The sequence below is a fragment of the Schistocerca cancellata genome, chromosome 3 (assembly GCF_023864275.1).
Source record: "Schistocerca cancellata isolate TAMUIC-IGC-003103 chromosome 3, iqSchCanc2.1, whole genome shotgun sequence".
Lineage (NCBI taxonomy): Eukaryota > Metazoa > Arthropoda > Insecta > Orthoptera > Acrididae > Schistocerca > Schistocerca cancellata.
The window spans coordinates 193,096,849-193,124,811 of record NC_064628.1 but is presented as its reverse complement, the minus strand read 5'-3'; the positions used below and the strand labels follow the sequence as shown (position 1 = coordinate 193,124,811).

At 44.2% G+C, this 27,963-nt stretch overlaps 1 protein-coding gene across 1 annotated transcript in view; it reads right to left on the bottom strand.

The window, feature by feature from the left end:
- The window catches only part of LOC126176203 (beta-alanine transporter-like), a 503,717-nt gene that overhangs the window by 38,453 nt on the left and 437,301 nt on the right, over positions 1-27,963 (bottom strand). The window contains exon 11 of the mRNA XM_049923347.1: positions 9,943-10,121. Within this exon, the coding sequence (XP_049779304.1) occupies positions 9,943-10,121 (179 nt within the window). The remainder of the gene's footprint in view (positions 1-9,942; positions 10,122-27,963) is intronic.

Genomic DNA, 27,963 nt, shown 5'->3' with positions numbered 1-27,963 from the left:
GGACTTGACATCGGAAGTCATCAGTCCCCTAAAACTTAGAACTACTTAGACCTAACTAACCTACGAACATCACACACATCCATGCCTGAGGCAGGATTCGAGCCTGCGACCGTAGCAGTCGCGCGGTTCCGGACTGAAGCGCCTAGAACCGCTCTGCTACCACGGCCGGACAAACGATCTTCCACCGCAAGGTTTTCGTGATCTAGGAAACTGAATGGCGGACATTCAGTACCCCAGATAAACGAATGTGTGCTGGTCATCCATGTGAGCCACTCGCATGGATTCTGTGGCCTTTTGTTGGGTCCACATTGGCCATACTTGGCTAACACATAGCCACGTCCTCCATTTAGAGGACTCAACTCGGTGTCGCTGTAGCTCCTGTATGACTGTTGTCCACCTCTTGTTGGACTGCCTAGTTTTAGCAGCTCTGCGTCAGACTTTTAACTTACCCAGCACCCTACCTATAGTGTTGGGTGACAATACCTCAACGGCCGATTTAGTTTTACGTTTTCTTCACGAGGGGGAATTTTTATAGTACAATCTAAGGTTGAGCGTCTGGCCTTCTCTCCCAGGCCACCACCCTCCCTTTTACCTCTTCATCACTCTTTCTTTCGTTGGCCTCGGTGTTGTTCCTTCCCCTATGTGTGTTCCTCTCACCTTGTCTTTTAAGCTGCGGAGTGGCTGTCTCATAATTTTTTTGTCCTTGTGATCAGCCAGGCTAGGCTATCCGCAATATGATTTTACTCTACCTTTTCTTTCAATGTACGTCTCCCGTTTCGTTCTCTTCTTTCGTTTTCTCTTTCAATGTGGTTCCCCATGAACTTAATGCGATTTTACTTCTCCAACTGGTTTTTTAACTGTTTTCCCTTGGAGACTTGTTTGCCTGGGGAAAAAGGGACTTACGACCCTGCAGTTTGCTCCCTTTATACCCCAAACCAACGAACCAATCCATTGTACTAAAGGGAGTTGTAGAAGGCAGAAACTGTAAATCCAGCAAATAATTGAGTACGTAGGTTGCAAGTGCTAATCTGAAAGGAAGAGGTTGGCACAGGAGAGTAGCTTGTGGATTCGTGGCAGGTCGTATCAAACCAGTCAGAAGACAGATGACTAAAGAAAAAAAGTTTTCATTGACAGTCCTTTAAACATGAGTATATTCGCTTTTTAAGTGCCCCAATTGGAGCATTTTTGCGCTGGTATAAAGATCTACGCCATTAATTCCGTGTTATACAGATTTTGCACATGGACTTCTGTAACTAGCTACAATAGTAAACTGCAGTAACAGTATCTATGTCATGGAGAGTGACCACGTACTATTAATAACACAGCTCCTCTAAAATCAAAGGAGATTAATCATACGGCACCAGATACGAGAAAATAACTTTTTCTTCCTGCAGGTCTTAGTCCAAAATTCGATATTTCTTTGGTATAATTTCACCTTAGCGTATTAGGAAACTATTTCACAGTGCCATGGCGGCATAATGTATGAAATTGAAGGGTGGCAGCATGATAAATTGCACTAAAAGTCTAAAATAACTCTTCTTTACCTGTAACAAAAAGAGCGACTTGTAATCTGTACCTTTTAACGCAAACAACCAAAATGTGCTTGAATTTATCTCTTAAAATTTCTAGGTGAAGTGCATTCGAGATGCTCAGTCCAAATTACTTAGGTTCATATGAAACGAAACCCTTGTACAAGCACATTGTATCTCTAACGATATATGTCCACACTCGCAACGTAATGACATTCAAAATCTGCAGAGACTCTATGGGGAGCGTTACTGCACAGGACGGTCAGGTGACTGAGTCTACGGTGTTAGCGACAAACATTCCATTACGGCATGTGATTGGGCACACGCTAGATAATCCTGCTCTGTGGGCTAGCACACTCAAATGTACGCATGCTATGTAGAAATAATAGTGCGCCAAATCGCGTGAGAACATAAAACTGTGGCTCAAGTAGGCATATTTAGCATCTACAGACTGCTAGAACGATCTCGTGGCTTATTACATGACTACGGAACTGTAGCGAATAGTCGTGCTACACCCTTGACAGCGGCACAAGGGTCGGTAAGTAGACATCTTCAATATGTAATTATTTCTTGAATTCTGTATCGAATGTTTATTCATCACCAAACATAACAGAATTTCCCAAGAGATAAATATTCTCGTACCATATCCATAAATGAAATGTTAACCGATATACAACAGTACAGTTACTAAACTTTACCCTTTTATGTGAAGTGCATTATATGCTGTTTGTTTTGGTCTTGTGTTACATTATATGCAATAATGTGAACACCATACGGATATGAACCTTATGAAGGAACGTACGTCACTAACAAACGTATTAATCGGAGAAACCAGTAAAGTTGAAATACGCATTTACAGTCTTCAGTAGGTCCTCACTTGTTTACAACTAGATCAATGCCAGTAATATTGCAGAATAAAATCGAGAACCAGATAGGGTGTTGCAGCAAGCCACCCTCAATCCATTACATCAAGTCAGTGGACAAAATACCACTGGCAGTTTTCCGCATACCAAATGGTTTCATCCGTATTTGTGGCCATTTGAAAGCAACCATAAATTCACAGTCAGTGTTTTCCCTTCACAGCAGTCATAATTACAAAGGACACAGCTAAGGATCCTCTACTAAAACAAGTTTTCGCCAAGATTGACTGGAATGGCACCCATCATTCACTTCCAGAACACCAACTTAGGTTTCTCTCAAAGCAAGAACCACATGGTACTGGTTCTCAAAACAATGCTCATGATTTCCTGGTGGCCACCCTGCCACCATTCCATCACTCTGTCATAAGCCTCTAGCTTGGTAAACACTGGTGTGACACGAAAGATAATATTCGCAAGGTGGTATGCTAGTTTCCCTAACATCACACCGGGCGTAAAGGAGAGTATATTGTAAAATTTTGTTTAATCAAAGCGGTCCTATACAAACAAACTGCCACAGTATGATCGCGAACCCAAATAACGGGCATAGAGAAGACAGCCAGATCCTGTGCAGCCTATGTGTCAACTTGTCAACACCCATGCAACGGATCCAGACCTGTGCCAAGGCCGCAGCTCTCGTAGGAGCACATACATGTGGGTTTTGCACGCACATTGATGCGAGAAATTAGGCTCAATATCATCTACACATACACCAAATTCCTGACTCTGATTTGAATGCCAAATACCGCAGCAAAGAGACAATAAGCGGTTTGCGGAAAATATTCGTGAATGAATGGGGCTTAGAAACAATAGTCTTAGCTAAGGACCCTCTATTCTCATTTAGTATCTTTCTACTCCTAGAATGGCATAACGGAATTATTAACAGTGCTGTTCTAACAATCCAGTGGTGAAGCCGAGTGGATCGTTCACCCCATTATGGTGCAGATTCGGAAAACGATGTGAACTGTACACAGAGTAGAGGTCCTTACCCAGCCACTGACCTCTGACATGACTACAATTCCAGTGTAAAAGCTGCACGACTACCGATATCGACCAGACTGGGACTTCGTGTGGCCTACAATTCATCCAACTATCTCGATTGTGCCCAATACTCGTTGGGCACAGAGATATTAGCTCCAACCTGCGAGAACGGTCCACGATGGCTATGGTGCCTTATCAGAACTGCCGAGGGTGACACATGTTCACTGTGGAAGACAATGGCTGCATGCCAGTATGGCATACAAACCTGCTGTGACCACGAATAGCAGCATCCACCTTGAGCAAACCACTACTGGCCCTAGATCCAGCTCAGTACAACTTTAGACACCTGACAGGAAAGTAACCAAAGGTCCAGCGACGTCAAAGCATGTCTCTCATGGGTTAGGACCTTTTATCACCTCCAGCATCAATGTCTCATAGCAGGAACCGGAGACTAGAACACCAGCCGGTTCAATCATCGTGATGACACTGAGGACACAGTGTAACTACCGACACCACCCGATGTAGAAACAGACTTCAAAACTCACGGCTCCGTGGCCACACACATTTCCACTCCCCTCCCTCCTTTCCCTTCCCCATAGCTGTACCGCAATTCCTCTACCTACAGCAACACTTCCACCCTTATGAGCCAATTAGGTGTGGTGAAAAGCCGTATCTGTGTCCTCAGACTAAGAGATCGATACTCTGTAATATAAACTGAGGTGATGAAAGTCATAGGATGGCGGTATGTACATGTACGGAAGGCGGTAACGTCGCGTACATAAGGTATAAAAGTGCAGTGCAGTGGTGAAGCTGTCGTCTATACTCAGATGACTCACGTGAAAACGTTTCCACCGTAATTATTACCGCATGACAGAAATTAACAGACTTAGAACGCGGAATGGTGGATGGAGCTAGAAGAATTGGACATTCCATTTCGGAAATCGTTCGGAAATTCAATATTCCGCGATCAACAGTGTCAGGTGTGTGCCGAGATCATAAAATTTCGGGTATTACATCTCACCATGAAGAACGCAGTGGCCGACAGCCTTCACATTATGATAGAGAGCAGGGGGCGTGTGCGTAGAGTTGTAAGTGCTAACATACAATCAAAACGTCGTGAAATAACCGCAGAAATCGATGTGGAACGTATCCGTTAGGACAGTGCGGCATAATTTTGCGTCGGTGGGCTACGGTAGCAGACGATCGACCTGAATGCCTTTGGTAACAGCACGACATCGCCTTCCGCGCCTCTCTTGGGTTGACGGCCATATCGATTGGTTCCTAGACGACTGGAAAATCGTTGCCTGGTCAGATGAGTCCCGATTTCGATTGGTCAGAGCTGATGATAGGGTTCGAGTATGGGGAGACCCAGCGAAGCCAAGGACCTAAGCTGTCAACAAGGTACCGTGAAAGCAGTTGGTAGTTAAAAAATCGTGTGAGCTCTGTTTAGACGCAATTCACTGGGTCCTCTGGTTCAACTGAACCGATCTTTGACTGGAAATAAGTATTTACGGCTACACGGGGACCTCTGCAGCTATTCATGGACTTCATGTTCCAAAATAACGATGTAATTATTACGGATGACAATGCGACATTTCACCGAGCCACTTTTGTTAGTGATTCGTTTTAAGAACACTCTGGAGAGTCTTAGCGAATGATTTGGCCACCCACAACACCCAGAATGAATCCAGTCGAACATTTATGGGACATAGTCGAGAGGTCAGTTCTTGCATAAAATCCTGCGCTGGCCCCACTTTCGCTGGATGGCTATTGAGGCAGCATGGCTCAATATATCTGTAGGGGACCACGAACGACTTCTTGAGTTCAATCATGTGAAGTTGCTGCACCAAGCCGAGCAAAAGGAGAGATGTTATTGGAGGTGTAATATGACTTTTTTCACCTCGTGTACACTTTTGAAGGCTTCATCTGCAGCTGATAAGACATGCAATAACGTAGGCCTCATCCCTGATGTCTGATGTCATGCATGAAATGTAAAACCATCCGCCTATCCAGCATGAACTCATTTCATATCTTGCCGTACTGTATTAACATGTGTATGGGTGACGGTGAGCTGCTTATTAAAGCTGGACAGCTCTTTGGATTCGAATGCATGGATATACACAGATGCTAAAGAACTCGATTACCAGACTACCTTGATTCTACTTTTGGTGTATGTCTACAACTTCACAACGACCTAGCGTGGATTATATTTGTGAACTGTCAAGTAGTAATTATGTATCAAGCTTTACTGTGTAATAGGGTTCGTTGGGCTTTAGCAGGTACCGGCAAAAAATCAACTGGTGAGACGATTGTCGTGGGAAACACTTTTATGCTCTTTGACATGGATGTAGAGTCGTATATTGACTGGACGTCACTTGAGGACGTGGATTACTGCATCATCAAATGCAGGAGACTTTAGAGATATTAACAAGCTATGAAGTCCATATTGACAAGTTTGTCGATCATAACAAGAACAGTTGTGATATAGACGAGTGCGACGAAATATGGATACCACTGCACGTGCTCTCAGAAAAAACTTGATAGGAAATGGGAAAGAAAATGTTGTATGGAAGTTCATAATTTACAATTCAGTGGACCCAGCATGAAGCCACTGCAGCCTCGTTTATCATATTATACGACATTTGCGATACATTCTCATGTGCTCTTCTCCTAAAGTATCGAGGTACCGTAAAGCAAACAGTATTTGATTTTAGAGGGAACAACACGAAAACGAAAGTTATGAGGAGTGATAGATATGAGAATAGGGACTTCAGTGCTTCAAAACCTGGGAATATTTAGTACTAGATGAAACATTAGTCACAGATAATTTTTTTTCACAATGTTGGGCCACAGTCATAATATATTTCCTTAATGAGGGTACTGACTTTAAAGAAATTTGCCCTAAAAATTGAACATTTAGATAGACCACCAACACCTTAAAGCATACACAGGAGTATCTTCGACGGTTATAGCACAGAAGACGCAGATGATAAAGGCACTCGTTATACACTGAAGAGAAAAGAAACTGGTACACCTGCCTAACATTTGAAGTAGCGCTGAAGGGAACTGACACCACGAATCCTGCAGGGCTGTCCATAAACCCGTATGAGTACAAAGTGGTGGAGATGTCTTTTGAACAGCACGTTGCAAGTCATCCCACACATGCTCAATAAGATTCATGTGTGGGAGTTTGGTGGCCTGCGAAAGTGGTATAACTCAGAAAAGTGTTCCTGTAGCCACTCTGTAGAATTTCTGGACGTATGGGGTGTCTTATTGCCCTACAGTAGTTGCCTAAGTCCGCCGGAATCCACAATGGTCATGAATGGATGCGGCTGATCAGACTGGACGCTTACGTACGTGCCTCCTTTCAAAGTCGCATCACACCAACTGGACACGCCCCACACCACTGCAGAGCCTCCACCAACTTGAACAGTCCCCTTCTGTCATGCAGGCCCATGGATTCACGAGGTTGTCTCCATACCCGTACACGTCCATCAGCTCGATACAATTTGGAACGTGACTCGTCCGAGCTGGCAAAATGTTTCTAGTCATCAACAGTCGATGTCGGTGTTGACGGGCCCAGGCGAGGCGTAAAGCTTTGGGTCGTGCAGTCATCAAGGTACACGAGTGGACCTTCGGCTTCGTAAGCCACATCGATGATGTTTCGTTGAATGGTTCACACGCTGACACTTGTTGATGGCTCAACACCGAAATATGCAGCAATTTGCGGAAGGTTTGCACTTCTGTCACTTTGGAGGATTCTCTTCAGTCGTCTTTGGTCGCGTTCTTGCAGGATCTTCCTCCGGCCGCAGCGATGTCGGAGAATTGATGTTTTACCGGATTCCTGATATTCACGGTACACTCGTGAAATGGTCGTGCATGTAAGGGTGGGAGTAGTTGATTATATAAGGGATAATCAAAAAGTTTCCATTTGAGGGAGTTTCTGTAGCGTACATGCAAAGTAGCGCGACCTTAGTGCGTGTACATAAGCCCTTACATGTAGGCAAGGGATTATTGTGTCATTTGCGTCGTTCCACGTGCTTGCGGTAAATGCTCAAGAGTGAACTATGGCAACGTAATAACCAAATGCGTCCAAACAAAATCAACGTACTGTTATTCCTTTCCTGTATGGCGAAAGACGAACACCAGTAGACAGTCATGTCGGAGATTAAAGAATGTCTCAGGGACGAACGCATGTCTAGAACCACTGTTGCGGAGTGATACGGCAGGTTCTGTGTTGTTGCTTCACAATAACGTACTTTCCCATACTGCAGATGTCGTAATGCAAAAGTTACGCCAGCTCAAGTGGGAGACACTCGAACACTGCCCGACAGTCGTCATCTCTCCCCGTGCGATTTTCACGTCTTCAGTCCCTTAAAAAAGTCTTTGAAGGGTCGATAATTCCTGTATCGAGGAGAATATTCAACAGGCAGTTTGCACTTCTTAACGCAGCAGGGCAGGACCCTTTCTTAAGACGAGTGTCTGCGTCGATACTCACGGCGATTCTGCCTCATTGGCATACCGATTCTGGACTGTGCTGCCTTAGCACGGAAACTTTATGATCGCGCCTTACATTTAGTTCTACAACGTTGTCACGAGGATGCCATGTGGTTTGAGCCAGTTATTATTTCCGCACTTCCCGGAATATTCCGAATACAGTCCTCCTTTTCTCGCTTTTATACCGTCGTGAGGGATCCGCTGTCTATCGTTATTTGACCAGTTTTTATTTTATTCACTGCTGTCGACAGATTCGAACGGTGCGAATGCCGCAACTATATTGATATTAAAAATAATTTACATCGTTTGTTTTTTCGTCTCTGACACAACTATTCAGGCCGCAAAACATATACAACTGAGAAGAAAGAAAGACTGAAAAATTTTTAGCTATATTTTGATATTAGCTTTTTCACCATGGCTTCACTCGTGTATGTCTTCGACAAATATATTGAACACACCACCTCCCATTCCTCAATGAGTCCACTTCTTCCTCCCTCTGTCCATTCATCCTCCCACTTTTACCTGTCTACCTCCTCCTCCTCAATCTCTCAGTCTCCTCATTTTCTCCTGCACTTGGCCTTGTACATTTTCTCCAACTTCTCCCTCTGAACATATCTTCTTCCCCTCCCTTCCGTCAGTTTCCTTCTGCCCCACCTCTATCCATCTCAACCTATCCACAGCATGCTCATTGGCACGTATAGCCCCTGCAGTATAGTTCAGTAAAGCAGGCCGTTACTCCTCCCACAAGATGCCTGTCGTATAACGCAGGCTACGTCAAAACATTTGCCACTGACGTTCAAGCTGCAATGCAAAGCAGGTAGATAAAGCTGACTTATATTATTCCAAAACAGCATGTGTGTCATGCACTGCAGCCTATACGCTCGACTCCTGTTCCCTAGGAGGTTGTAAAACCAGCTTTATATATATACAGTGTGATCAAAAAGTCAGTATAAATTTGAAAACTTAATAAACCACGGAATAATATAGACAGAGAGGTAACAATTGACACACATGCTTGGAATGACATGGGGTTTTATTAGAACAAAAAAAAGAAAACCATATTGGTAGACGCGTGAAAGATCTCTTGCGTGCGTCGTTTGGTGATGATCGTGTGCTCAGCCGCCACTTTCGTCATGCTTGGCCTCCCAGGTCGCCAGACCTCAGCCCGTGCGATTATCGGCTTTGGGGTTACCTGAAGTCTCAAGTGTATCGTGATCGACCGACATCTCTTCGGGATGCTGAAAGACAACATCCGACGCCAATGCCTCACCATAACTCCGGACATGCTTTACAGTGCTGTTCACAACATTATTCCTCGCCTACAGCTATTGTTGAGGAATGATGGTGGACATATTGACCATTTCCTGTAAATTTCATCATCTTTGCTTTGTCTTACCTTGTTATGCTAATTATTGATCTTCTGATCAGATGAAGCGCCATCTGTCGGACATTTTTTGAACGTTTGTATTTTTTTGGTTCTAATAAAACCCCATGTCATTCCAGGCATGTGTGTCAATTTGTACCTCTCTACCTACATTGTTCCATGATTTTTTCAATTTTCAAATTTATACTGACTTTTTGATCACCCACTATATAATGCAGAGTGTATGGCCAGACATCCTTCCTGTCACAACAGACTTACCAGGTACCCTTAGGGAGGTAAGTCGTATGCGCCATCTGGCTGTGAATCATCTAAATGTATTCTGAATGGCATTGTGTTTTTTTCGCATATAGCATACCATGAGGTGGAGACTGTGGACCAGTCTAGAAATTGCCAAAAACAGCGTTGAAACATTCTGAAATCTACACTCAGAACGGCAGGTGTACAAGAATAACGGTCTAAAATCAGCCGGATGATTTCGAGCCGGGTATGGCTCATCTTCCCGTCTCGAAAAGTAACAGGCAGTGTGTAAGTAACACGAACAGGTCAGCGTAGGGCAAACAATACAAGGAAAACGTTCACGTCAGAATGAAGGATTGTCGCGGAGAGAGCGCACCGCGGTGGGCTGGATACCTACCTGGGCGGACAGCAGCGGATGAAGTCCCTCCAGCTCCAGTCGCGGCCGAAGGCCTCGCCGTCCTCTAGCGTCTGCGGCAGACCGCGGTGCAGCGTCTCCGGCAGCAGCAGGCTGCACGCGCTGCCCGCTACCAGCAGCGCCCCCATCGTCATCAGCGGCAGCACCAGCATCTCCTCCCCCTGTGACGTCACACACCGCATCACAGTCCCGCACATCAGCGCCAGTGGAGCGTAACCGTCCAGCAACAGTCACAGCTTCCACTAATCAACAGAGCGCCAGTTGTCAGAGATAGCATCAGAATGATTCTGAAACCGACCAAACACAGTGTCACTGAAAAGGGACGCAACGGGCAGGCGATCGAAACGGGCAACCAGTTGCCGACTGGTTGGTAATGCAATTGCACACCTGACGCAACTCTGAAATGCCACCGTAGAGGTAAGGAAATATTGTTTGTGGCACCCGTGTATCTTTCTGTCACACTCGAGTTGTCGAGTCCAGATTAATCCTCAGACAAACACGTGGAGCTCTATTTTCAATTCATGCGAATGAGAAAACGAAGGGAGTTCTGGATTCATCCAAGCAAAAAGACAAACATGAACTGCAGGCTGTTTGTAGCAGCCGAGGAACTGAAACACTCAGAATCGAAATTCAATGCTTTTCATAGAATGAGTAAACATTGCTGCTGTTTGGCTACTACTGTCATAGCAATACGAACGAGAATGTGTCTGTGTGGAGGTGACGGCCGCTGTGGCGGAGCGGTTCTAGGCACTGCTGCTACGGGCATGGATGTGTGTGATGTCCTTATGTTAGCTAGGTTTAAGTAGTTTTATGTCCTGGGGACTGATTACCTCATGTGTTAAGTCCCATAGTGCTTAGAGCCGTTTGAACCATTTTGTGTGGAGGTAGATTTGAATCACTTTGAGGCCCGAAAGTGCTGATTGCTTTTATACATGCGGCAAATAAATATAGAAAATTATGAAAGAAATAAACCACACAATGAGCACATTATTAAATAATATTTCAATGGAAGTACATTGATTATTGTCTTTCGCAAACCTATTTCAGAACTAGCTTTCAGTATCTGCATTATTCGTAAAGTCGTCCATTGATTTCTGGCCAACTGCTTGCCGAACTGTTTTGTAAAACTGATCGACAGAACTATTGTCTTGAAGGCTATTCCCAGCACCTCGCACTTTGCACTACCGCTTCCTAGACAACTCCCTGCAGCAGTAGCCCGGGAGCTTTTAGTTGAGTAAAATGGAATGTATTCCCTCTGCCTGTTCGGAGCCAATGCTCACAATCTGGTCGTTCAAATCAACGTCGGCAACGGGCTTCATTTGAGTCGCTCCGCACGCGGAGAACCTAAGCTGTATGCGATATGTTTATCGTTTTAAATAAAGTATGCACTGTATTTTTGTGTGTAGTAACATGTTAATCGTCATATAGGAAGACTGTCATACAGTATATACGATTTTGGAACAGATACATATTGGACTGATAACAATGAACCACCCACATTAATTTCAGGCATTACTGTATACAGGGTGTTACAAAAATGTACGGCCAAACTTTCAGGAAACATTCCTCACACGCAAAGAAAGAAAATATGTTATGTGGACATGTGTCCGGAAACGCTTACTTTCCATGTTAGAGCTCATTTTATTACTTCTCTTCAAATCACATTAATCATGGAATGAAAACACACAGCAACAGAACGTACCAGCGTGACTTCACTTTGTTAAAGGAAATGTTCAAAATGCCCTCCTTTATCGAGGATACCTGCATCCACCCTCCGTCGCATGGAATCCCTAATGCGCTGATGCAGCCCTGGAGAATGGTGTATTGTATCACAGCCGTCCACGATACGAGCATGAAGAGTCTCTACATTTGGTACCGGGGTTGCGTAGACAAGATCTTTCAAATGCCCCCGTAAATGAAAGTCAACTGGGTTGAGGTCAGGAGAGCGTGGAGGCCATAGAATTGGTCCGCCTCTACCAATCCATCGGTCACCGAATCTGTTGTTGAGAAGCGTACGAACACTTCGACTGAAATGTGCAGGAGCTCCATCGTGCACGAACCACATGTTGTGTCTTACTTGTAAAGGCACATGTTCTAGCAGCACAGGTAGACTATCCCGTATGAAATCATGATAACGTGCTCCATTGAGCGGAGGTGGAAGAACATGGGGCCCAATCAAGACATCACCAACAACGCCTGCCCAAACGTTCACAGAAAATCTGTGTTGATGACGTGATTGCACAATTGCGTGCGGATTCTCGTCAGCCCACACATGTTGATTGTGACAATTTACAATATGATCACGTTGGAATGAAGCCTCATCCGTAAAAGGAACATTTGCACTGAAATGAGGATTGACACATTGTTGGATGAACCATTCGCATAAGTGTACCCGTGGAGGCCAATCAGCTGCTGATAGTGCCTGCACACGCTGTACATGGTACGGAAACAACTGGTTCTCCCGTAGCACTCTCCATACAGTGACGTGGTCAACGTTGCCTTGTACAGCAGCAACTTCTCTGACGCTGAAATGAGGGTTATCGTCAACTGCATGAAGAATTGCCTCGTCCATTGCAGGTGTCCTCGTCGTTCTAGGTCTTCCCCAGTCGCGAGTAATAGGCTGGAATGTTCCATGCTCCCTAGGACGCCGATCAATTGCTTCGAACGTCTTCCTGTCGGGACACCTCCTGTCGGGAAATCTGTCTCGATACAAACGTACCGCGCCACGGCTATTGCCCAGTGCTAATCCATACATCAAATGGGTATCTGCCAACTCCGCATTTGTTAACATTGCACTGACTGCAAAACCACGTTCGTGATGAACACTAACCTGTTGATGCAACGTACTGATGTGCTTGATGCTGGTACTGTAGAGCAATGAGTCGCATGTCAACACAAGCACCGAAGTCAACATTACCTTCCTTCAATTGGGCCAACTGGCGGTGAATCGAGGAAGTACAGTACATACTGACGAAACTAAAATGAGCTCTAAATTGGAAATTAAGCGTTTCCAGACACATGTCCACATAACATATTTTCTTTCTTTGTGTGTGTGGAATGTTTCCTGAAAGCTTGGCCGTACCTTTTTGTAACACCCTGTATATATGTGTAAGTGCACTATTTGACTGTCAGTCGCCTCTGTATGCTTTTTCCCGTTTTGTGAAAAGGTCATTTTAGATCTATATCATTTACAATTTTACGGTGATCAGTATTATAAACGGAAGATTCACAACAACTTGCAGTCTAATGTTTTACCTTTTTAATAAAATAGTCGTTCACTTCAGTATGAGTCACTTCATTTTCAGAAGTTCAGAAGTTTCCCGGTAAAAATTTTTCATATTTTTACTGACGCAGTTTTATGCCAATTTGTAAGCCGTAATGCAACAATGAGAAACAGTAAATTTCATTGAGTTTATATTTTTAGCAGTATCTATGGCCCGCTATTTGTTTCAATCCGGCCCGCGGATGAGGTTTGTGGGGGAGAGAGTCGTTTTGGCTCCACCAGGGACGCAATTTTGGGATGTTGCCACCTATGCTCGGCACATTTTGGGTTTGCTGCTCATTTCGCAGGTCAGTGAGTGACTTCTTACTCCACATATGCACAATGCAGTTTCGGCACCGCTGGATTTGAACAACAAAAAGAAATGCGTTTCCCATCTGAGCGCTTAATTTATTTGGTGTCAAGAATCAACCCATGTCTATATGATCAGTCATTAGAAACCCTTTTGAACACATATTTACAAAAAAATGTTAGCTAATAGTGTTTGTGGTTTTTGCACACTAAACTTCAAGCATTCTTATGAGTTGCCTGTGGCTGAAAATCGTGAAGTTAGAAGTAATTCCTACTCAACTGGCACTGTGTATCATATTGCCGGAGTTTGTTCTCTTCTTTTTGATGTTAACATTAGTAAATAATTCTTGTCCTTTTTGGATGTATTAGAACACCACAACTGTGGTGTTGACCAGACCATCAGTTAGAGCAGACCAACGTTCACAGATAACAGCGAGTACTCCTTTCGTTTGCGAGTACAGGTACCGTGAGTTGACACAACTTGTCATAAGAATTGAATTATGTTATATTTCGTCAGTGTTCTTTAGCTATACATATTTTGTGCATGTCTCTGTATTTACGAGGCCGTCTTTAGTATGGGTTTGAACTACGATTGCTGTGGTGATATGCGACCCGATTTGGTGACCCTTCGCTGTCAGCTCTAGGTGGCGTTGACTTCGATAGCACAACTTATGGCTGTTTCCAATGGACATCACTGTGAGAAGGGGGGGGGGGGGGGCTAGATGGGGAGATCTGAGGGATGTCCAGGATATCCATGTGTCCCAGGTCGGTCAACTACTGCGGCAGCTCCGGATATTACCCGCACTAAGGTTGATATCTCACCCATGGTTGAGTAGGCGGTGTTTCCAAGGTATGGTCGGCAGTGAGAGACGTTCTGAGAGGCCGATGGGAGGTCGTCCTCAATTTGTCTGACAAACAGGTTTTGGACGCTATCTATGGACAATGAAGTCATTGAGGCAGATGAGGTCGCTCGCCTGATCCAGAGGTATGCTGTCAGCCTGCATGGTCTGGGAATTCATTTAGGATGGGAGTACTGGTAGTTGGCAGCTCATTATGGGACCCCTTAGGTATATGACTTTGAGGGGGGGGGGGAAGGAATCCAATGTGCAGTCTGTAAGCTTACTGGGAGGAGTCATTCCAGATGAAGAACGAAGTCTTCTTGGTGCCTTGAAAGCAGTGGGTGCAGCCAGATGCAGGTGGTGGCTCGTGTTGGTACTAATTACATGCGTCGCTATGGATCAGAAGAGATTATCTCTGTTTTCAGGCGGATATCTGAAATAGTAAAAACTGCTAGCCTTTCTTACGAAATGAAGGAGGAGATCACCATGTGACGTACAGTCGATAGAACCGACTGTGGTCCTTTGGGAGACAGTTGAGTGGACCGTCTGAGTCAGACGTTCTAACGGTTGTGTGGGTGTGTGCGTCACAGATTCCTCCACTTGCGCCATAGGTTGGTGGGTTTCCGGGTTCTGCTAAATAGGAGTCCACTATATATAGGAAGTGGCTGCACGCTTAGCGGTGGCTGTGTGGAGGGGACTGGATGGTTATTTTGGGTTAGACGGTGTAGGGAATGTTGAAGAAGGGCTTCACTTTCACAGTGTGTAGGAAAAACACAGGCAGAATATAGACATAAGAACAATGAATATTATAGATGTAAATGTGGTAGCAGTGTTGGAGAAGTACCAAACTTCCAAGCGCTAATAGCAAGCACTGAATCTCAAATAGTCATTGGTACGGAAATCTGGCTTAAGTTGGAAAAACATTCATCGGAAATTTTTACGAAGAACCTATCTGTGTTCAGAAAGAGTAGAATAATACAGCCGGTGGAGAATAATTCATTGCTGTTAAAGTAGTTTACCTTGCAGTTAAACTGAAGTAGGCAGTTCCCACGAGTTAATACTTTACAACAGCAATAAATTAATAATTGGGTCCTGTAACGCCGGAAATGCATATCCTCCTATTTCCATCTATTGTACTATTTTTTTTCCTTGCTTTGTTACCTCAAGATATGACATTTCTGTCTCTTTGTATATTGTAATTGTTTTACTATTTGTATATTTATGCATTTATGTCGATGTATAATTGGTTTGTTTCGTAAATATTATTTGTATTTTTACGCTGGGTCTTGCCTAGGGAAAACTGCTATCGAACGATTACGTCGATAGGTCGTGTGAAGAATCAAAGTGTGTAGGATCTTTGGTAGTGTTAACTCTGCCGCGTGGAGCGCGGGCTGAGAGAAGGAGTCTGGCGGGAGTAGCGAGTGGAGCCGGTGTGTTGTGTGACGCTCCCGCGAGTTGCCGCGCTTTCGGGGTTTGGCAGCATGTAATTGCGCTCGACTTGCGATGATAGTTTCTGACATGGTGTCGCGGACGGGAAACATTAACTAGCGCACATCAAGAGCCCGTTTCGTCTGGTGACCGTGTCGAGAAGAAGGCGCGCCAACATCCAGCTTCTGCAACAGCGGTGGCCGACAATGAGTGACTGTCGCCACCTCCTCGATCGACGGCTTCAAACCTTCAATCAACCATCAAGGAAGACTGGAAGCAAGTAAAGTTTTAGAACTGTATGGCAGACCTCAGCTTTTCAAACTGTACCATTTTCGTAACTATAATAACAGCAACTTAGCATGAACCTTTGTTGCTCATTGTCCCAATTGCATTACCAAGCAGGGTCCCTTCCTTTTCCGAAATGAACCCGAGTGTCGTTGAAATTTAAACGCCAGCATTAAAATTATACCATTCGATTTCACTGCTTTAATTTCAAAGTATTCATAGCTGGCTACAATATTCAGATTACATAAGCACAAATTAAGAGTGCGAGTTTTGTTAGCATATTTTAGCGTACCTGTGACTGCAGCTCAGCTTGGTACGTACTAAATTTTACTATTGCTAATTGTTCAGAATCATTTAATTCAAGTTCAAAGTTAAATCTCTTATTTCTAAATTGCGTAGATTCAAGTAGCTCTAGAAATGATTGTTGAGGTAGTCCAAGACTAACCGTATTTTACTTAATTTCGATGTGCTTCAGAAAGAAAGCTCACTATTAACTTCAGTCACTAAAGTTAACTTTCGATTTTCCTGTTTTATTAATTCTTTTGCTAAATTAAGTCAGAGTGTAGCGAAATTTATTACTTCTGACAAACTTTCAGTTTTCACACTACACGTGTCAACCTTCAGTTGCCACGCTTCTAGTGCTAATTATATGTGTAATAACCTTTCTTTTTCAGTTACTATAGTAATTGTCCTTAGGACTGGCGACCGTGATTTTCCCCAAATCTCAAATACCTAATTACCGCTAGTTAATTGTTAACGTAACGGCTGCACATTTACTTTCTTTATTAACTTTACCCCTTTTCAAAATTAATTTCCACCAGTTTCATTAGCACATTTCCTTTCATTTAGATGTAACCCTTTCCTCCCTCTTTACCGACAGCTTAACTTCGGTGACGATTGCTTTTCCAAAACTCCCATTAGGTACACGCGGTTTCATCTTTCACTGTCATTAAGGTCGGTAAGTGAGGGGGAGGTTACAGTCCTTTTACTGGCCGCAGGACTCAGATGATTCAGTTGCTGAACAGTTCAAAGAAAACTTGAGTCTCATTTCAAATAGGTACCCCAATAATAGAATTGTATTTTCTCATGACTTCAATCTACCCTCGATATGTTGGCGAAATTACTGTTTAAAGTCGGTGGTATGCATAAAAGATCATTCGGTGGTTGGCATAGAACTTCTTCCGAAACCGTACTGAATGACTTCTGTAGCACCATTTCTCATATGGATTCGCATCGTTTCCGGTTTTTACACTGTCCGTGTTTCGCTACCATGCAGTGCTGCGCTCCAGATATTTATTCCTCAGATTAAGTAAGGCCTATGTTTGATACCACCTCTAGATTTCTCTTGACCAGGGATGCCGTTTTTGCCAGTGTTAGTCCGCTTATCATGTTCCCCTTGGTCAGTCCGATGTGGGCTATTTTGCTGTCTAGGTAGCACAATTCCTTATCTTCATCTACTTCGTGATTCCCACGTTAAGTCTCGATATTCTCATTTCTCCTCATTACTCACGTCTTTCTTCGATTTACTATTAACCGATATTCTGTACTCAATATACTATTCATTCCATTCAGCAGACACTTTAATTCTTCTTTTCTATCACTTACGACTGCAATGTAATCAGCGAATCTCATCATTGACACCCATTACATATCTCATTTTAATTCCTCTCTGTAATCCTTCTTTTATTTTCGTTGTTGCTTCTTCTACGGATAAATTGAAAAGTACGGACAAAATACTTCATCCCTGTCATTTTTAATCCGAAGAATTCGTTCTTGGTCTTCCACTCTTATTATTTCCTCTTAGCTCTTGTACAAGTATCGCCCGTCTTTCTCTACAGCTTAACCCTATTTTTATCAGAATTTCCAACGTCTTGTACCATTTTACATTGTGGAACGATTTTTCCAGGTCGATAAAACCTATGAAAATATCTAGATTTTTCTTTCGTCTGGCTTCCACTCTCAAACTCAACGTCATAACTGACTCTGCATTGTCTTTACCTTCTTAAAGAAAAACTGGTCTTCATGTAACACATCCTTATTTTTCTTTACCATTCTTCTGCACATTATCCTTCTAAACAACTTGGACGAATGAACTGTTAAGCTAATTATACAGTAATTCTAGCACTTGTTGGCTCTTACGATCTTCGAAACTGTATGGATGATGTTTATTTGAAAGTCAGGTCGTATATAACTAGACTCGCATATTCTTCACAAAATATTAACGGCCGTTCTGCTGCCACTTTCCCTAATGGTATTAGAGATTCTGATTGAATGTGTTCTGTCCCTTCTGCCTTATTCGATCTTAAGTCGTCCAAAGCTCTTTTAAATTCTGATTCTAGTACTCGATCCTCTATATCTTCTATGTCGTCTCATATTTTTTCTTCAATCAGGTCACTACACAGGTCTTCCCATTATAGAAGACTTCATTGTGGTCTTTCCATCTATACGGCCTCTCCTCTCATTTTAACAGTGGAATTCCCGCTGCAGCCTTAATGTAACCACACTTGTTTTTAATTTTACTGGAGGTTATTTGGATATTTCTATATGCTGAGTCAGTCCTTTCTACAGTAATTTATTTTTCGACTTCTTCGCATTTTCATGCCGTCTTTTCTATTTAGCTACCGTGAACTTTCTAGTTACTTCATTCCTCAATGACTTGTATTTCGGTATTCCTTAATATCTCTAAATATTTTTGTACTTCCTTCTTTCATCGATCAAGTGAAGTATTTCTCTACTACCCATGTTTTCTTTGCAGTTACCATCCTATACCTACGTTTTTCATTCCTGAGAGTGACTTTTTGAGAAATGTATACCCCTCTTCAACTGAACACCCGACTAACTTATTACCTGTCGCAGTACACATACCCTCAGAGAAATTCGAGCGTATCTCCTTTTTCAGTACTTTCGTATCCCACTACCTTCGACATTGATTTTTCCTGACTAGCCTTTTAAACTTCAGCCTACTCTTTCACTCCTAAATTGTTATCTGAGTCTACATCTGCTCCTGGATACGCCTTACAATCCAGTATCTGATTTCGGAATCTGTACCTGATCATGAATTAATCTAACCAGACTCTTCCCGTGTCTCTACGCCATTTCCAAACACACCTCCTCCTCTTGTGATTCTCGAACAGAGTGTTCGCCGTTACTAGCTGAAATTTGTTACAGAACTCAGTCTTTCTCATCTTCCACACTTTGTCCCAAGAGCAAATTCTCCTGTAACATTTCTTCTATTCCTTTCCCTGCAACTGAATTTCATTCCCCCATGGCTACTAGATTTTCATCTCACTTTATTAAACTTTCAATATCCTTATATACTTTCCCTCTCTCTTCATCTTCAGCTTGCGACGTTGGCATATACTCTTGGCTATCCTTGTCTGTTTTTGTTTGCTGTCGATTCTGATAAGAACAACCGTATCACTGAACGGTTCACAGTAATTCACTCTCTGCGCTACCTTCCTATTCTTAACGAATCATACTCCAGATATACGATTTCTGCTTCTGTTGATATTACCCTTAACTCTTCTGAACAGAAATCCTCGTCTTCTTTCCATTTCACTTCACTGACCCCCCGCATTAACTAGCCTGAGCCTTCGCATATCCTTTTTCAAATTTTCTGTCACATTCAACCTTCTGACATTCCATGCCTCGACTCGTAAACATGTTGTCTGTTCTTTAGTTTCCAATTTTTTTCTCATTGCCACCTCCTCCTTGGCAGTCCTTTCCAGGAGATCCAAATGGGGGATGAGTCCGGAATCTTTTAACAATACAGTAAAGAGATCATCATGATACCTTCCTCAGTTACAGGTCACATATCCAGAGGATGCACATTGTGTTCTTCAGTTCAGTGGTTCCCATCTTCTTCACCTTCATTCCGTTGATCATTGCTAATTTTTCCGCCCTTTGGGGCAGTTTCCAATCCCAAGAGCAGGAGAGTGCCCTGAATATGTATCCGCTCTTCCGCCCATTTCCACAAGGTCGTTGGCTGAATGAAGGTGACTTCTTATGCCGGAAGGCTTCGGCCACCATTGCTGATAATTTTTTTCAAAATTCATGCAGTGGTGAGGTTGTAATCCAAGACCGAGAACTTTTTGATTACTAATCGAAGCCGCTCCCCCCGCCCCCTTTCTGCAGACAACGTGACTGAACTCCGACCAGACAATGATCAACATGAGAGAAAGAGGGATTAGTGACCTCAAGTTTCTTATAGTTTTACTGAATACCGTGACATCCAAACTCATTAGAAATAAACACAAAATACATCTCTTTTAAAAAGTTGATAAAGATTAGCTTGACACATAGACCAGATGTGTTTTAAATTCAAAGAAATTGTTGAGAGATATGTACCAAGTAATTAATAGAAGATGGTCATGATCCCCGATGGTACACGAAACATGACAGAACAGTGTTGCATAAGCAACGAAAAAAGCGTGCAAATTTAAAACAACGCATAATCGCCAAGATTAGCGTAGTTTTACAGAAGATCGAAATTTAACGCAAACTTCAGTGCGAAATTCATTTAATAATTTACACAACGAAACTCTGTCTCCAATTCTGACATAAAACCCAAATACACTCCTGGAAATGGAAAAAAGGAACACATTGACACCGGTGTGTCAGACCCACCATACTTGCTCCGGACACTGCGAGAGGGCTGTACAAGCAATGATCACACGCACGGCACAGCGGACACACCAGGAACCGCGGTGTTGGCCGTCGAATGGCGCTAGCTGCGCAGCATTTGTGCAGCGACACCGTTAGTGTCAGCCAGTTTGCCGTGGCATGCGGAGCTCCATCGCAGTCTTTAACACTGGTAGCATGCCGCGACAGCGTGGACGTGAACCGTATGTGCAGTTGACGGACTTTGAGCGAGGGCGTATAGTGGGCATGCGGGAGGCCGGGTGGACGTACCGCCGAATTGCTCAACACGTGGGGCGTGAGGTCTCCACAGTACATCGATGTTGTCGCCAGTGGTCGGCGGAAGGTGCACGTGCCCGTCGATCTGGGACCGGACCGCAGCGACGCACGGATGCACGCCAAGACCGTAGGATCCTACGCAGTGCCGTAGGGGACCAGGACCATTCGCAACCGTTTCCATGAAGCTGGGCTACGGTCCCGCACACCGTTAGGCCGTCTTCCGCTCACGCCCCAACATCGTGCAGCCCGCCTCCAGTGGTGTCGCGACAGGCGTGAATGGAGGGACGAATGGAGACGTGTCGTCTTCAGCGATGAGAGTCGCTTCTGCCTTGGTGCCAATGACGGTCGTATGCGTGTTTGGCGCCGTGCAGGTGAGCGCCACAATCAGGACTGCATACGACCGAGGCACACAGTGCCAACACCCGGCATCATGGTGTGGGGAGCGATCTCCTACACTGGCCGTACACCACTGGTGATCGTCGAGGGGACACTGAATAGTGCACGGTACATCCAAACCGTCATCGAACCCATCGTTCTACCATTCCTAGACCGGCAAGGGAACTTGCTGTTCCAACAGGACAATGCACGTCCGCATGTATCCCGTGCCACCCAAGGTGCTCTAGAAGGTGTAAGTCAACTACCCTGGCCAGCAAGATCTCCGGATCTGTCCCCCATTGAGCATGTTTGGGACTGGATGAAGCGTCGTCTCACGCGGTCTACACGTCCAGCACAAACGCTGGTCCAACTGAGGCGCCAGGTGGAAATGGCATGGCAAGCCGTTCCACAGGACTACATCCAGCATCTCTATGATCGTCTCCATGGGAGAATAGCAGCCTGCATTGCTGCGAAAGGTGGATATACACTGTACTAGTGCCGACATTGTGCATGGTCTGTTGCCTGTGTCTATGTGCCTGTGGTTCTGTCAGTGTGATCATGTGATGTATCTGACCCCAGGATTGTGTCAATAAAGTTTCCCCTTCCTGGGACAATGAATTCACGGTGTTCTTATTTCAATTTCCAGGAGTGTAGATTCTAGTTGTATGTAAAGTATACAAGTGGCAGACGCATCAGTACCTTCACTGCGCGATAACCATAGTGATGTTACTGACGACGGTGTCACTGAAGCAGAGTTATTAAGCGCGGTTTACAAAATTCCTTCACAGGAGAGGACGAAGTAGGTATTCTAGAATCCGAATGAAGAACAACTGCCAACATGAGTAGATTAGAAAGGCCAAGTGAAGCAGCTTAAAACTCTTAAGAAAGGCAAGGCTTCCAGTCCAGAATGTATACCCGTCATGTCCTTCCAGAGTACGCTTAGCAGTCATATACAACCGCTCGCTTGGAGAAAGATCCATACACAGAGACTGGAAAGTTTCACACGTCACACGGACACCCTTGAAAGGGAACTAAGGTAATCCGTTGAATTACAGACCCACACTACAAACATCGATTTGCAGTGTGATTTTGGAACATATACTGTGTTCTAAAATTATGAATCACGTACGAAGAAAACAATTTATTGAATTATTGATAAATAACCAACACGGATTCAGAAAATATCGTTTTTGTATAACACAACCAACTCTTTATTCTCAAGGAGTGATAGGTGCTATCGACAGGGGATGTGCAATTGATTCCATATTTCCAGATTTCCAGTAGTCATTTGGCACCGTTCCTTCCAAGTGGCTTCTAATTAAATTGCAAGCCCTCTGTTGTTCCTGGTCTACATAATGGATATGAGACACAATCTGAACAGACACCTTCCATTGTTTTCATATGATACAGTTGCTTACCATCATTTAATGTCATCAGATAATAAAAAGAATTGAAAAATGTTTTAGACAGGATATCTGTATGGTGCAAGAAGTGGCACCAGATTCTAATTCCTGCAAGGTTTGAAGTCAGCCAGATAAACACTAAAAAGAATTAGCTGGATACCACTTTGAACATCTGTTGTGACTTGTATGCGATGCGGCGCCATTCTGTGCTCCGGAACGGTCGTCATGCACACGCTCCATTTCCGGACACATGTTCATAGGATCATTTTTCCTACATGTCCAGTCAGGAATCCGTCCTACAGTTTTTCTGTTTTATTAATGTAACCCTGTAGATGATATGTGCCTATGTGTGGTGAGTGTACTGTAAGATCTTCAGTACACACACCATCCATTGGTCGCTCCATCCATTGACTGGTCGCTCTAACGAAGTAGGCGAGTGTCAGCAATATGTCTCGTGGTCTAATCATGGCGTGTTTAACTTCTGCTGCTAGATCAGACGATAGAAATGCCACTTGCACGCTTAGAGCAGCAGATTGACGGTGACCAGCTTTAAACAGAACTTGATTAATTTTCACACACATTTATTAAAATAATAACAAGCATAAAAATTAGTTAATTTGGTTCTGGATGCTATTTACAATTGACAGCCTTAAGTTCCTTTGGTATTGGTACGTTAATCTTATTCTCACATGTATCTCTGATACTTGACAAAAGTGTCTATACATTTATCTTCATGGCTATGTAGAGGTATATGGTAATAGTATTGGGTGCAGACTGAAACTTGGCTATAGACTGGTACAGACAAATGTAGAACTCGTACAGACTGTTGCAGACAAATGCAGTCTGGTACACAATGGCGCAGACAAATGCAGACTGACTAATGGAGGTCTTTACACTCGTTATAATACCTCGCACGTTCATGTATCACTGCGCGAATGTGATCCGTGAGGAGAAAAGGTTCTATGTTAGCAGCAATCTCATTGGCTGCGTTACATATTAATACGCGGATCGGCGGAATCAGAATTTGGTCCGTCTCTATGGCAGCGCCATCTCGTAGTGCGGAGACGGACGAGCGTTGCGCCTGCGCTGTTGTGCTTAGCGGGGCGCACTTGAGTGGGAAAGTTGTGTACATGCTGACTACGCAGAACTATGTACACAACAGCACGCAAGGAAAGCCACGGGTAACAAGCTCGTCCTAAACCTCTTGAACGATATCAGTCAACTTTGGTACTTATCACTGATTTCCATTCATCAGTCTTCTGACCAAGTAAATTGGAAGCAGTCTTGATCACTTAACTTTTTTTTAATACGGTGTCCGGTTTCGACCTTTTTATCAGATCACCCTCAGACTATGAATGTCTTCAGACAATGATAACAGTACACCACCAGCCTCAAGCAAGAGGGTTGCCATGCGCCACCGCCTCTGGCAGACATTCATGGTCCAACGATGATCTGATAAAAAGATCGAAATCGATCACCATATTAAAAAAGCTAAGCGATCAAGACTGCTTTTAGTTTATTTATAATAATTACAGATCGCTGTTTTCCTACAAAGCAACTATTTTTTTTAAAATGTTACTCCTCTGACTGTTCTGATGAGACTCGCAAACAGTTCCTCTCTTGTGCCAAACTTTTTACCTTGCAACTTACATTCTCAGATATTTAATGAATGTACTCTCTGTATTCTTCTACAGTTTTCGAACTGTTCAGCTCCCTCTGCTACCGTGGAAGTTATTCTCTGTCCATACATCCTGTGCCATCTTCTTGTCAGTGTTTTCCATATATTATTTTCGCCGCTGATTCTCCAGAGAAACTCCTCATTCTTTTCCCTATCAGTCCACCTTATATTCAACATTCTTCTTTAGCACTGCATGACTCACTGCAATACAATGCTGCTCTCCAAACCTACATTATCCGAAATTTCTTCCTCAAATTATGACCTATGTTTGGTACTAGTAGACTTTTCTTTGCCGCAATGGCCTTTTTGCCAGTCCTGGTCTGCATTTTATGTCCTCCTTGCTCTATCCGCCATGGATTTCTTTGCTGCCTATGTAGCAGAATCTACTTTGGGATCACTAATTGTGATGTTATGTTTCCCTCTGTTCTCATTTCTGCTTCTTCTCATTACTTTCACTTTTCTTCCATTTAATCTCAATCCATGTCTGTACTTAATAGAGTCTTCAGACCATTCAACGTATCAGACAGTTCTTCGTCACATTCACTGAGCAATGTCATCAGTTACAGTGTAGAAAGGATTATTGTAGGTGTAAGAATCGCCAGCCTCCTTTTGGGGTGAGTGTGATAAGTTGAAGAGAGAAGGCAGAACGAGGAGATGTACAGAGAGTGAGGAGGAAGATAGGGATAGTCACAGATAGGAGGAGGAAGAGATAGACGGAATGTGTGGAAGGGGAAACAGGTAGAGAGAGGGTATAGGAGGAAATGGACAATGGGTAGGGGAGCAGATGGAGAGAAACAGAGGGATGCAGTGAGATGATGGAGGATGAACAGCCAGAGCGGGAGGAGGAGATGGCCAGAGGAAACGAAGATGAGGAGATCGGCAGGGAGAGAGGAGAGGAGGAGATAGACGGAGACTGGGGGTTGGATATCGAGAAAAGGATGTTGGAGCTGGACAAGCAGAGGGCGAAAGAGAAGGTGGACTAATAGAAGACTGTAGCAAACAAAAATGATTGGAATAAATGTATTCCTGGGCAACGTCAGGTACTCAGCTAGTTCATTTGCATTTACATCTATCTATCTTATTCTTTATGATTACTCTGCAATTTACAACTAAGTGTTTGGCAGAGGTATTATCGAACCACTTTTAAGCTACTTCTTCAACACTCCATTCACGAACATATCGTATGAAGAACTGTCACTTAAATCTTTGCATGCGAGCTCTGATTTCTCTTATATTATTATGATGATCATTTCTTCTATGTATATGGTTGCCAACAAAATATCTTCACACTCTGAGGAGAAAGTTGGTGATTGAAATTTCATAAGCAATTGCTGCCGCATAGTAAAACTCCTTTGATTTAATGACTGCCAGCTCAATTCATGTATGATTTCCGTGGCACCCTCTCCCCTGTTTCGCGAACATACAAAACGATCTGCCCTTCTTTGAAGTTTTCCGTTCTACTCTGTCAGTGCCTTCTGATATGGATAGTACACGGCACAGAAGTACTCCATATGAGGGCGGACAAGCTTAGGGTAAGCAGACTCTTTAGTAAACCTGTTACGTTGTTCAAGCCTTCCACCAACAAATCGCATTCTTTCGTCTGGCTTCCCCACAACATGTGTTATGTGATCGTTCCAGTTTAAGTTATTCGTAATTTTAATCTCAAAGTATTTAGCTGAGATTACCGTCTTTATACACTCCTGGAAATGGAAAAAAGAACACATTGACACCGGTGTGTCAGACCCACCATACTTGCTCCGGACACTGCGAGAGGGCTGTACAAGCAATCATCACACGCACGGCACAGCGGACACACCAGGAACCGCGGTGTTGGCCGTCGAATGGCGCTAGCTGCGCAGCATTTGTGCACCGCCGCCGTCAGTGTCAGCCAGTTTGCCGTGGCATACGGAGCTCCATCGCAGTCTTTAACACTGGTAGCATGCCGCGACAGCGTGGACGTGAACCGTATGTGCAGTTGACGGACTTTGAGCGAGGGCGTATAGTGGGCATGCGGGAGGCCGGGTGGACGTACCGCCGAATTGCTCAACACGTGGGGCGTGAGGTCTCCACAGTACATCGATGTTGTCGCCAGTGGTCGGCGGAAGGTGCACGTGCCCGTCGACCTGGGACCGGACCGCAGCGACGCACGGATGCACGCCAAGACCGTAGGATCCTACGCAGTGCCGTAGGGGACCGCACCGCCACTTCCCAGCAAATTGGGGACACTGTTGCTCCTGGGGTATCGGCGAGGACCATTCGCAACCGTCTCCATGAAGCTGGGCTACGGTCCCGCACACCGTTAGGCCGTCTTCCGCTCACGCCCCAACATCGTGCAGCCCGCCTCCAGTGGTGTCGCGACAGGCGTGAATGGAGGGACGAATGGAGACGTGTCGTCTTCAGCGATGAGAGTCGCTTCTGCCTTGGTGCCAATGATGGTCGTATGCGTGTTTGGCGCCGTGCAGGTGAGCGCTACAATCAGGACAGCATACGACCAAGGCACACAGGGCCAACACCCGGCATCATGGTGTGGTGAGCGATCTCCTACACTGGTCGTACACCACTGGTGATCGTCGAGGGGACACTGAATAGTGCACGGTACATCCAAACCGTCATCGAACCCATCGTTCTACCATTCCTAGACCGGCAAGGGAACTTGCTGTTCCAACAGGACAATGCACGTCCGCATGTATCCCGTGCCATCCAACGTGCTCTAGAAGGTGTAAGTCAACTACCCTGGCCAGCAAGATCCCCGGATCTGTCCCCCATTGAGCATGTTTGGGACTGGATGAAGCGTCGTCTCACGCGGTCTGCACGTCCAGCACGAACGCTGGTCCAACTGAGGCGCCAGGTGGAAATGGCATGGCAAGCCGTTCCACAGGACTACATCCAGCATCTCTACGATCGTCTCCATGGGAGAATAGCAGCCTGCATTGCTGCGAAAGGTGGATATACACTGTACTAGTGCCGACATTGTGCATGCTCTGTTGCCTGTGTCTATGTGCCTGTGGTTCTGTCAGTGTGATCATGTGATGTATCTGACCCCAGGAATGTGTCAATAAAGTTTCCCCTTCCTGGGACAATGAATTCACGGTGTTCTTATTTCAATTTCCAGTTGTGTATTTGTGTGATTTATTGTGTAACTGAAATCCATTTGTCTGCACCAGTGTGTACCAGACTGCATTTGTCTGCAACAGTCTGTACGAGTTCTACATTTGTCTGTACCAGTCTATAGCCAAGTTTCAGTCTGCAGCCAATACTATTACCATATACCTGTACATAGCCATGTAGATAAATGTATAGTCACTTTTGTCAAGTATCAGAGATACATGTGAGAATAAGGTTAACGTACCAATACCAAAGGAACTTAAGACTGTCAATTGTAAATAGCATCCAGAACCAAATTAACTAATTTTTATGCTTGTTATTATTTTAATAAATGTGTGTGAAAATTAATCAAGTTCTGTTTAAAGCTGGTCACCGCCAATCTGCTTCTCTAAGCGTGCAAGT